This window comes from Mobula birostris, chromosome 1 (genome assembly GCF_030028105.1).
Source record: "Mobula birostris isolate sMobBir1 chromosome 1, sMobBir1.hap1, whole genome shotgun sequence".
NCBI classification, from domain to species: domain Eukaryota; kingdom Metazoa; phylum Chordata; class Chondrichthyes; order Myliobatiformes; family Myliobatidae; genus Mobula; species Mobula birostris.
Genome location: NC_092370.1, coordinates 67,350,002 through 67,362,711, shown reverse-complemented (window position 1 = coordinate 67,362,711; position 12,710 = coordinate 67,350,002). Strand labels below are relative to the sequence as shown.

Sequence of the window (12,710 nt, the reverse complement as noted above, 5' to 3'; positions counted from 1 at the left end):
TGTACAAATACTACTTCAAAATTATACACAAACTAGAAACATAATAAAAAAACAATGGGAAAGAGAAAATGACAAATAGATACTGTTCACTAGCCAGAGCTATTGAGGATCTCAGACTACTGCTCTTCCTTTTAAATGATAAAGCCGACATATTTTCAGCTTTCTACAAAACACCTACCTTATTATCCAGGTTCCGTGCTTGAGCCTCAAAATTTACCACTCTGTTGTCTTTCACTTCCTCAGCATAGATCTTAAAAACAAATAAAATAGAAATCAATTTACAATATTTTTGTAATAGAAATGAAGAGGCAATACCTCATAATGTCAGGCCAACCATATTTGAGGTGAGAACCAGACAAATACCCTGCGCCAAAATAATCAGCTCCAAAATGCAGCAATTTCAAACAGAAATTTATGTCAGTGCAGTACTGTTCAGACCATGAGACATAGGAGCAGAATTAGGCCATTCAGCCCATTGAGTCTACTCCGCCATTCCATCATGGCTGATCCCAGATATCACTCAAACCCATACACCAGCCTTCTCAACATATTCTTTGAAGCTCTGACCACTCAGAAAGCTATCAACTTCTATATTAAATATACCCACGGACTTGGCCTCCACTGCAGTCGACGCAAAGCATTCCATAGATTCGTTACACTCTAGCTAAAAAAATTCCTCCTTACTTCTATTCTGAAAGGTCACCCCTCAATTTTGAGGTTATGCCCTGTAATTCTGGATAACCACACTATAGGAAACATCCTCTCCGTATCCACCCTATCTAGTCCTTTCAACATTCGGTAGGTTTCAATGAGCTCCCCGTGCATTCTTCTAATTTCCAGCGAGTATAGGCCCAAAGCCGCCAAACGCTCCTCATACGTTAATCCCTTTCATTCCCGAAATCTCTTTTTTCTCCCCCTTTCAAGGTTCTTTTGGAGACCCTGATCTGGAGTTACATGCTGACTTCAAATCTTTGCAGAAACGGGACCTGCTCTCAGGGCCTGATGACCAGCCACTTTTCGTTATGCCAAGGATGTGGCCTGGAAGACTAATGCACCTTCAGGGTGGTGGATTTTCATGGCTCTGGAGGCGGGCAAATTCAAGTCTGGAGCCGCCACCTGATGCATCATGGGAGATGGAAGATCATAAGCAGCAGGCTGGCTGCGTGCCCAGAGACCTAAGTTCTTTGGGCACAGAGCTCAGAAAAAGCTACGCAACAGACTTTTAACACCATAAATCAACAAGTTGCTTTCTTATTTCTCCCCTCTCGCTGTGAAATGGGGACACCTCTTTTTCCCCTCATTAGGGAGAGACAGAGCCTGTGGTATGTCAGATCACCAAGTGAACAAGCAGTCTTTGGGGTACTGCAGGTCTGTGTCTTTATTGATGCTTTGCTGCATGCTTGAGTGCTCAGTGGGGGGTGCCGATGCTTTTTTCTGCTGGTAGGATGGGGGGGGGGGGATTTGTCATTTTGCTGCTGCTTATGCGTGGGAGGGGGAGCAGTGGCTTTGGGGTTCTAACATTTAACTGTCATTCATTCTTTGGGGCAATCCTCTGTTGTTTTCATGGATGTTTGCGAAGAAAAAGTATTTCAAGATGTATATTGTATACATTTCTCTGACGATAAATGTACCTATTGAACCTATTGTACCTATTGAACCTCCTCTGGACTCTCTCCAATGATAACACATCCTTTCTGAGATATGGGGCCCAAAACAACTGACAAGACTCCCTGCAGCCTGACTACTGTCTTATAAAGGCTCAGCATTATCACCTTGCTTTTAGATTCTATTCCCCTTGAAATGAATGCCAACATTGCATTTGGCTCTACCACAGACTTAACCCGTAAATTAACCTTCTGGGTGTCTTGCACCAGGACTCCCAAGTCCCTCTGCAACTCTGATACTTGAACCTTCTCCCTGTTTAGATAATAGTCCCCAGTATCATTCCTTTGACAAAAATGCATTATCATACATTTCCCAACACTGTATTCAATCTGCCACTTTTTTGGCATTCTTCCAATTTGTCCAAGTCCTGCTGCAATCACATTGCTTTCTCAGCACTACCTACCCCCCACCTATCTTTGTATCATCTGCAAACTTTGCCACAAGCCCACCAATTCTATTATCCAAGTCACTGACAAACAATGTGAAAAGTAGTGGTGGTCCAAGGAACACCACTAGTCACTGGCAGCCAAACAGAAAAGGCCCCCTTTATTCCCACTCGCTGCCTCCTGCCTGTCAGTCATTCCTCTATCCATGCCAGCATCTTTCCTGTAACGCCAGTGTAACGTCAATCTTGTTAAGCAGCCTCACATGTGGCACCTCATCAAATGTCTTCTGAAAATACAAGAAAATGATATCCATTGCCTCTCTTTTGTCCACCCTACTTGACACTTCCTTGAAGAACTCTAACAGATCTGTCGGGCAAGATTTTCCTTTACAGAAACCACCCTAATTTTGACTTAGATCATTAGTCTCCAAGTAGCCGAAACCTCAGCACTGATAATAGACTCAAGCACTGAGGTTAGGCTAACTGGCCTATAATTTCCTTTCTTTTGCCTTCCTCCCTTCTTCAAGAGTGGAGTGATATTTGCAATCTTCCAGTCCCCTGGGACCATGCCAGAATCAAGTGATTCTTGAAAGATCATGACTAATGCATCTGTTATCTCTTCAGCAACTTCTCTCAGGACTTTGGGATGTAGTCCAGGTGACTTATCCACCTTAAGATCTTTGAGATGTCTAGCACTTTTTCCCTTTATAATACCAATGGCACTCACTCCTGCTCCCTGACTCTCACAGACCTCTGGCACACTGCTAGAGTCCTCCACAGAGAAGACAGATGCAAAGTACCCCTTAAGCTCATCTGCCATTTCTTTGTCCCCCATTACTGCCTCACCAGTGGCCCAATATCAACATACACTTCCCTGCTTTATATTATTGGCTAGTTTGCCCTCATGTTTCATCTTCTCCCTTTTTACAGCTTTTTTGGTCGTCTTTTGTTGGATTTCAAATGCTTCCCAATTATCCCACTCACTTTTGCTACTTTATATGTCCTTTCCTTGGCTTTTATGCAGTCCTTAACTTCCTTCGCCAGCCACGGTTGCCTATCACTGCCATATGAGAACTTCTTCCTCTGTGGGACATACCTATCCCACGCCTGGTGAACTTTTCCCAGAAACATCAGCATCTCTGCTCTGCCATCATCCCAGCCAGTATCCTCCTCCAATTCACCTGGGCAAGCTCCTCTATCATGCCTTTGTAATTCCCTTTATTCCATTGTGATACTGATACATGTGACTTCTGCTTCTTCCTCTCCAACTGCAGTATGAATTCAATCATACTATGATCACTGCCTCCTAAGGGCTCCTTTACATTAAGCCCACTAATAAGATCTGGGATATTACACAATACCCAATCTAAAATAGCCTTTCACTGAGAAGGCTCAAGTACAAGCTGCTCTAAAAAGCCATCTCATAGACATGTAACAAATTCCCTCTCTTGCGATCCACCACCAACCTGACTTTCCAAACCCCTTGCATATTGAAGTCCCCAATTACAATTGTGTCATTACCCTTACTAAATGCCTTTTCCAGCTCCCTTTGCAATCCCTACCCAACATCTTGGCTACTATTTGTAGGCCTATCTGATTCCCACAATGTTATTTTTTAAACCCTCACAATTTCTTAACTCCACCCACAAAGATTCAACATTCTCTGACCCTATGTCACCCCTTTGTAAAGATATAATTCCATCTCTTACCAATAAAGTCACACCACCGCCCATGCCTTCCTGCGTGTCCTTTTGATACAAAGCATGTCCTTTGATGTTAAGCTCCCAACTATGGCCTTCTTTCTGCCACGACTCAGTGATGCCCACAATGTCATACCGACCAATCTCTAAGTGCGCCACAAGTCAGTCCACCTTATTCGGAATGCTACACGCATTTAAATACAGCGCCTTCAGTCCTGCATTCTTCGCCCTTTTGAATTTTGCCTCTTTGGTACAATATAACTCTTTACTCTGTCTGCATTGCACCCAGTCATTGGCTTGTCCTTCCTTACATTCATGCTACACCCATCATCTACTTGTAAACCTGTTGGCTCATCCTCAGTTCTATCATACTGGTTCTCATCCCCCTGCTATATTAGCTTAAACCACTTCCAACAGCTCTAGTGGACCTGCCCACAACAATATCGGTCCCCCTTGGATTCAGGTGCAACTCGTCCCTTTTGTACAGTCCCAGCTGCCCCAGAAGAGGTCTCAATTATCAGAAAATCTGAATCCTTGCCCCCTACTCCAATTCTTCATCCACACATTTGTCTGCCACCTCATTTTATTCCTATCCTCACTGTCATGTGGCACAGGTAGTAATCCTGAGATTACTACCCTTGAGGTCCTGCTTCTCAGCTTTCTCAACTTCCTGTATTATTTTTTCAGGACCTCCTCCCTTTTTCTATCTACGTCGTTGGTACCAATTTGTACCATGACTTCTGTCTGTTCTCCCTCCCTTTCCAAGATATTGAGGACACGTTCAGAAAAATCCGGACCCTGGCACCTGGGAGGCAAACTACCATCTATATTTCCTTTTCACATCCACAATCTCACCTATCTGTCCCCCTGACCATAGAATCACCTATTACTACTGCCATTCTCTTCAGTTCCCTACCCTTCTGAGCCACAGGGCCAGCCTCAGTTCTACAGGCATGGCTGCTGTTGCTTCCCCCAGGTAGATCGTCCCCCCAACAGTACTCAAAATGGAGTACTTATTGTTGAGGAGTCGGCCACAGGGGTCCTCTCCACTATCTGGCATCCTCCCTTCCCTCTCCTAACAGTCATCCATTTCTCGGACGCCTGTAGCCTTGGGGTGACCAACTCCCTGTAGCTCCTGTCTATCACTGCTTTACTTTCCTGAATGAGCCAAAGATCACTGAGCTGCAGCTCCAGTTCCCTAACATAGCCGCTAAGAAGCTGCATCTCGATGCACCTGGTGCAGATGTGGCCACTGGGGAGGCTGGAAGTCCCGAAAATCCCACACCTGACACCCTGAGCAGAACACTGGCTCTGTGGACATACTCCCTATTCTCTCAAGAGAGATTCCTTTGACAAAGTCCAAATACAAAGAAAACCCTTATATTAAAACATTGGTTAGTGACAGCATGGTAAAGTATCTGAAACCAGATAATTAACTGATTATCTGAAATGCTTGAGTAGGACATCAGAAGACTTCAGAATAGGATCGCCTTTCTGCTGGGAAAGGAGAATTACAGAGAACAAAAAAACATGCAGATCAATATTTACATGATCTAATTAAACGCCTATCAAATTTCAACTGATCCAATTTTTTTTGTTGCTTTTACCAATGTACATATACTTCTAAAGATGAAACAAGACTAACCGTGATTGTTCCTCTTCCTGCAGGGCATTTATTTTTCAGCAAGAGAGGTCTGGTCAGTTTTCTGCTGGAGACAATCTGTCAAAAACAGATCAATTGCATGTACTCAGTTTCCAAAGGAACAGGAAGCCTCAACAAAGATACACACTGAATTGTTGGAAGAGAATGAAAAATAAAAGCAAATAGCAGCAACATGCAGCAAACAAAATTACATACAAGTGACAAGTTAACAAGTTTTTGATGAAAGTTAAAAAGTACAAGAACATTCGCCAAACAGTAAATTTTACTTCCAATTTAGAAATTGCAGTTGGCATTCAGTATTGATGCAGTCAAATTTTGCAAAATTCCATATTCAAATTTTGCAAACAAATAGAAAAGTGGCTTGCTTATCTGTATTAAAAACTTTCACCCATATACAAATTCTGGATCCACAAAGCAAGGTCTCCTTGGATCCCATGCCTCATTACTTTCTGAATGAGCCTTCCATGGGGAACCTGATCAAATATCTTACTGAAATCTATTACACTACATCCACTGCTCTATCTTCAACGTGTTTTGTTACATCCTCAAAGAGCTCAATCAGGCTTGTAGGACACAATCTGCCCTTGAGAAAGCCATGTTGACTATCCCTAATCAGATTATGTCTCTCCAAATGCACATAAATCCTGCCTCTCAGGATCTCCAACAACTTGCCCACCACTGATGTCAGACTCACTGGTATACAATTTACTGGGTTATCCATACTCCCTTTCTTGAACAAAGGGACAGCATTTGCAACTATCCAATCCTCCAGCACTTCTCCCATCCCTATTGATGATGCAAAGATCATTGGCAGACGCTCAACAGTCTCCTCCCTTGCTTCCCACAGTAGCCTGGGTTACTTCTCGTCCAGTCCTGGCAACCTATCTAACAATGCTTTTCAAAAGCTCCAGTACATCCTCTTTCTTAATGTCTATATGCTTAAGTGTCAGTTCACTGTAAGTCATCCCCATAATTGGCAAGGTCCTTTTTCCTGGTGAATACTGAAGCAAAGTATTTAAGTACCTCTGACTCCAAACATGTGTTTCCACTATTGCACATGGTTTGTCCTATTCTCACACTGCTCATCACTTGCTCTTCATAACCTTAGTGTTTTTCTTAATCCTGCTCTCCATGGCCTTCTCATGGCCCCTTTTAGCTCTCCCAATTTCGTTCTTAAGCTCCTTCCTGGCAACCTTGTAATTTTCTAGAACTCTATCAGTACCTAGTTTCTTGAACCCTTTGTAAGCTTTTCTTAACTAGATTTTCCACATCTTTTGTACACCATGGTTCTTTTACCCGACCATCCTTTCCTTGCCTCAATGGAACATACCTACGCAGAACTCCATGCAAATGTTCCCTGAATATTTGCAAGGCAGAAATTTAGTATTTCCCTGAGAACATTTGCTCCTAAGTTCCTGACTAATAGTGTCATATTTCCCCCTACCCCGATTAAATGTTCTCCCAAATTGTCTGCCACTACCCCTCTCCAGTGCTATGGTGAAGGAGACAGAGTTGTGGTCACTATCTCCAAAACGCTCTCCCACTAAGAGATCTGACACCTGACCAGGTTCATTTCCCAATACAGTACCAATATAATACAGCCTCTCTTCTAGTTAGTGTATCCACATATTGCATCAGGAAACCTTCCTGAATACACCTAACAAACTCCACCCCATCTAAACCCCTTGCACTAAGGAGATGCCAGTCAACATTAGGAAAGTTAAACTCTCCCATCACAACAACCCTATTATTATTGCACCATTCCAGATTCTGCCTGCCTACCTGCTCTTCAATATCCCTGTTCCTATTGGGGGGGGGGGTCTATAAAAAATACCCAGTAGAGAGTTATTGCCCCTTTCCTGTTTCTGACTTTTACACAACTGACTCAGTAGACCATCCCTCCATGACTTCCCTCCTTTTCTACAGCCATGACACTATCCCTAATAGCAATGCCATGCCCCGACCTCTTACGTCTTCCTCTCTGTTCTTTTTGAAACATCTAAAGCCTGGCACACTCAGCAGCCATTCCTGCTCCTGAGACATCCAAGTCTCTGTAATGGCCACAACGTCATAGTTCCACGTACTGATCCACACTCTAAGCTCATCCGCCTTGTTTATGATACTCGTTGCATTAAAACAGACATATCTCAAACCATCAGGGTGAGTGCATCTTTGCTCTAACATCTGCCTATCCTTCCTCACAAACTCCCCCTACTTGTACTCTAACCTTCCCATCCTCTGCCTCTTCCCTTCCCACCCCCCCCACCGGCAAATCTAGTTTAAACCCTCCCCAATTGCATTAGCAAGCCTCCTCGCCAGGATATTGGCCACCTCGGATTCAAGTTTTCATTGCAATCTTTACTTTAATAACAAGTTGCCTTTTTAATTTGTTAATAAATTTGTTAATTTAAATTTTGTTGTAATTATATGGTTTCCCCCATATCTCCTCCTCACTGATTACCAACAAAAGGTGCATCTCAAGGCCACGTACTTAGTGCCCCACTCAATTTTCTTTACACCCACAATTGTGCGGATAAGGCCAGCTCCAATACCATCCGTAGATTTACCAACGACGCCACTGTTGGCTGAATCATGGATGATGGAGAATCAGCATGCAGGAATGAGTTAGAGAATTTGATTCAGAGGTGCTGCAATAAGAGGACAGTGGTCACAGCCCACGCCACCACTGACGGGAAAGCTGCCTCAAGGCAGCAGTATCTAACAGCAAGGATCCCCACAATCTAGGTCATGTCCACATTTCACTGCTACAGTCAGGCAAGAGGTGTATATGCCTTAAGTCCCACTGCACCAGGTTCAGTAACAGCTGAACCATCAGAATCTTGAAACAACCTGCAGCACCATAATCCCAACCTTACTTCAGGAAAGTAAACTGAGGGACCAACATCTGCATCACCATGGACAACTCAGATTTGCACAGCCTCCTTCACTGTCCTGTATGATTTATATTGTGTTGTCTCAACCCAAGAGCTTGCGATGCTGCTGCAGGAAAATGTTCGTTGTACCTATACCTCACTCTACTTGTGCACTTGACAATAAACTCGCATTGTCATAGAGGCACTTCTGGGTCACAAGTGGAAAACTGTAATTCCAGTATGAAAAACTTAAATCAGCAATATCCTTTACAAGTCTGGACATCAGAATTTTAATGGATATTTTAAGTTATGAACCCCACAAAGCTGGATCTGAAGTAGCTCTATGTCAATGTGAGTTTATTGTCAACTGCCTGACAATTGATCCAACAGTCCAATTGCAGTAGTTAGCCCAACTATTCAAAAATTTCACTTGATTTAATTTCAGTGTGTGATGCATCAGGATCTCGACTGGTCAAAATTCAATAGATTGCATTTCGATAGATATAAAAGAGTAACTTTTTCAATACATGTAATACAAAAAGCTTTCATAGTTGGAACTGTAATAATATGCATACTGCTAAAACAAACATAATTCTCTTCATGTGACTAGATCTGGTTAAAAGGAGCAAGATAATGTTGCTTTCAAATAGTTTTCTTAATGCAGCATTCCATAATACCACAGGGATATTTCTAGTGATCAAGATAAATAATGAAAGCATTATTGATATTTACCTGTCCTAGAGTGCATTCCAGTTCCCCCAAGAAATCATCATCACTCAAATCTATGGTTTTGTTGTCAATATCATAAATTCCAAATTTCAGTTTCTGAACTTGCTCGAAGTAGTAATCAATCAGGAACTTCTTAGCAAACTTGGGAGTGAGACAGTTTTTAACTCTTTCCGTGCGATCAATCTAGAGAAAAACAAAATGTTATTATTAAAACCATTACAGAACAAATACAAGGCATGCTAACCGCATATTCTAGAGTAAATGTGCACTGCCCAGTAGCAGCTGGACGTACAATACAAAGCACCTCATGCTTTCACTCAAGTACTATTACAGATGTGACCGTATATAAAAAGTATCTATCTTCTCCAAAAGCTGAACAGCAATAGTAATACTGACTCCAATTTCAAGCCAAAAAAATACAGAGGACCACTTTTCGTGAGTTCAAACCATTAAGAAAATAACTTATGCATTAAACAATATAGTAACACATCGTATGCAGACCGTCAGGACCACAGACATATCATTAATTTCTAGTAGATTTCCATGTTATATTCAAACTCAGTTGAAAAACACATGATCAAAAGAGAACTAAAGAGTATTGTTGATGTTAATTATGTAAACAGTGTTAATGGAAAGTAATTGCCTGATACACAATGTTTAAAAATAAATTATATTCCACCAGGATGAGGACATAAAGATAGAAAAGAAAAGGTAAATCAATGAGCAGGTTAGCAAAGGTTCTTCAAATTAAGAATAAAAGATGCCATTGTTCGAACTTATTCTTGCATGTGTAACATGTGCAAACAACCAAAGAAAAATTACTTACTTCAGCCCACTGATTTCCACTCGTGTTAATGAACAGTGTACACAATGGATCCGATTTGGAAGTAACATCTTTATCCAACAAGTTGTCACAGCTGATGATTAGTTCAACTTTAGTCACACAATCTGCCATCTGCTGTCCTGCAAACTAACAGCACAGACTGCATTGAGTGAGGACTGAAAATGTACAAATAGGTACAACTGGAAGTCATAACATGAAGAAAACTTGTTTAAAAAAATCCAGACCATATTTTGGGTAAAAAAAAAGCATTTTATCTTATTGTATTTAGGTTTACCTGGTCAAAAGAAAATTAAAGCTGTGCTACCGGCAATTAAATAATCACAGAACAATTTTGTGTTTTGTTGATCTCAAAATTCAGTTGCTGGATTTTTAGAAGTGTTGAAAGTAATTATGTGCATATAAGCAACTGTCAATAACTTGGCCAGACCACTGTGCCTAATCAGACCTTGTGACAAACAAAGTGCACCTTGTCCAGTTTGGTTATCAACTTACTCAGACTCTCAATGTGAGGAAACAAATGTCCCCTGATCATTAATTTCATGCAATTGTTAAGGTAGATCAGAAAGAGCAAGTATATTCACTAACCACTAATTTACTGTGCTCAAATTCCTATAATCCTCTGTAATCAATCAACTTCTCTTGTCCGCATTAATAGCTAACCCCCTTCGCGCCTGGCCCAGTATTTCCATGGAAACAGAAGCAACAATGGAACATAGTGTGCTGAACAGCTTTCTTCACAGCATGATCTAGCATGCCAGCCGGTCATTTGCCATTGCTAATCAGCAAAATAATTAAGGAATCTTATGGTGGAAGGAGATATATTCTCCATCATATTAACAGTTATGTCCCAGAATCAATTGACTGCATTACAGACAAGTGTTAAAACATCTTAAAATATTGTTAGCTTATAGCACAGTATGCATTTTAAACTTTTGTTCAACCTCTGATAAAAATTACCATACTACTAAGAAAAACATGTCCAGCTTAGTAACCTACCTTGTTATGCACGAACATACATGTGTCATCAGACTTCACACAGTGGTAAATGTATCTGGAATTAGCCTAACAGTGGCACCAGATTGTGCAATATAATAAACCAGAAAGTAAAGCAAGACACCAGAATACCCTTCAAGAGGGTGAACCCTTGCAAGGAGTCATGCCCCAATGGCATAGCTGGCAAGGTACTGAAAACCTATGCCAACCAACTGGCTGGAGCTTTCCAGGATATCAATCTGTCACTGCTGCAGTCAGAGGTTCTCACCTACTTCAGTTATATCACAGTACTCAGGAAAAGCAGGGTGAGCTGCCTCTATATTGCCCGATAGTATTCACATCTATTGTAATGAAGTTCTTTGAGAGGCTGGTCATAGCTAAAATTAACTCCTGCTTGGGCAAGGACCAGGACACTGCAATTTGCCTACCGCCACAACGGGTCTAGAGCAGACACAATCTCACAGGTTTTGGAAGCAGCTAAGCAATGGCAAAACAAATGTCAGGCTTCTGTTTATCAATTACACCATCATCACCTCATTGCTAATTAATAAGCTTCAAAACCTGGGCCTCTGTCTACTGGGCCTACTGGATCCCTGACCTCCTCATTGGGGGATGACAGTTAGCCTGGATCCATCTCAAAACTGCATACATAGTCCACTGTTCTACTCTCTCTATGTCCATGGCTAGACACGGTGCAAACACCATCATCTATAAGTTGCCAATAACTCCACTATTGCTGGCAACAAGAAGCCTTATACGAGTGAGATTGATCAGGTGGTTGAGTGGTGTCACAACGACCTCACAGCAAGACCAACAAATTTACTGCGGACTTTAGGGAAGCAAAGTCTGGAAAGCATAAATCAGTCCTCACGGAGGGGTCAACAGTTGAAAGGATGAGCAGCTTTAAGATCTGAGACATCAGCATCTCAGGATCTATCCTGGGCCTTACTCATTGATGCAATCACACAGGAGGCACACCAGTGACTCTACTTCATTAGGAGTTTGCTGAGATTTGGTGCGTCACCAAAGTCTGTTGCAAATTTCTACAGATGTATGCTGGAGAGTTTCTTGACTGGTTACATCACATCATGACATGGAGGCTTCAATACACAGGATCAAAAGAGGCTGCTTTGAGTTGGAGACTCTGCTAGCTCATAACCGCAACAGACTGAAACTTTTGATCTCGACTCAAGGAGGCATCAAGTCAATTAGCAAAGGGGGGAGCCCAGGAACAGCTCCTTAGGGGACAAGTGTAAATGTAAACTTCAAAAGCATTGGTGTGCAGGCAAGAGTATATATATTGTTGCTGATGTTAGTTTTTTTTCCATGGAACCAATGAGATCCGGCTCCACCACTGAAGACAGCTTCAGGAGGCAGTGCTCCATGAAGGCAGCATCTGTCATTCCCTATCAGGGACATACCTTCTTCGTGTTAGTGCCATAGTGGAAGAGGTAGACTCACACGAGAAAAATTTTAAGAACAATTTCTTCCCTTCCACCATCAGAATTCTGAACAGTCCATGAACATGATTCGTCTTTTACACTGTTTATTTCTGCAATAGTAATTTTTTATGACTTGCTTGCACTGTATTGCTGCTGCAAAACAACAAGTTTCAGAACATAGGTCAGTGATGATAAAGCTGGTTCTCAATCTGTGCTGGTGCTAGAAATTAGAAAATATCAAACGTGTTACATGAGGGTCACATGTGACATAGGAGGCAATAATTTGTAACATCAAACTTTTAGGATGAGCTTGAAAGGTGAGTTTAACAAAGTATTGCATTAGTTCAGATAACTTAAATGTAATTTTAAATGCACTATAAAACTGCACAAAATGATAGAATTTCAAAGTTATCATT

General features: G+C 41.7%; 1 protein-coding gene across 4 annotated transcripts in view; it reads right to left on the bottom strand.

Moving 5' to 3' along the window:
- LOC140196797 (copine-3-like) overlaps positions 1-12,710 on the bottom strand; it is a 63,377-nt gene that overhangs the window by 37,051 nt on the left and 13,616 nt on the right. For all 4 annotated transcript variants that reach the window (XM_072256597.1, XM_072256615.1, XM_072256606.1 and 1 more), the window contains 4 exons: positions 9,842-9,985; positions 9,019-9,198; positions 5,396-5,470; positions 179-250 (listed from right to left, as the gene is read on the bottom strand). In XM_072256597.1, coding sequence (XP_072112698.1) covers positions 179-250; positions 5,396-5,470; positions 9,019-9,198; positions 9,842-9,970 — 456 coding nt within the window. In that variant the 5' untranslated portion in view covers positions 9,971-9,985. The remainder of the gene's footprint in view (positions 1-178; positions 251-5,395; positions 5,471-9,018; positions 9,199-9,841; positions 9,986-12,710) is intronic.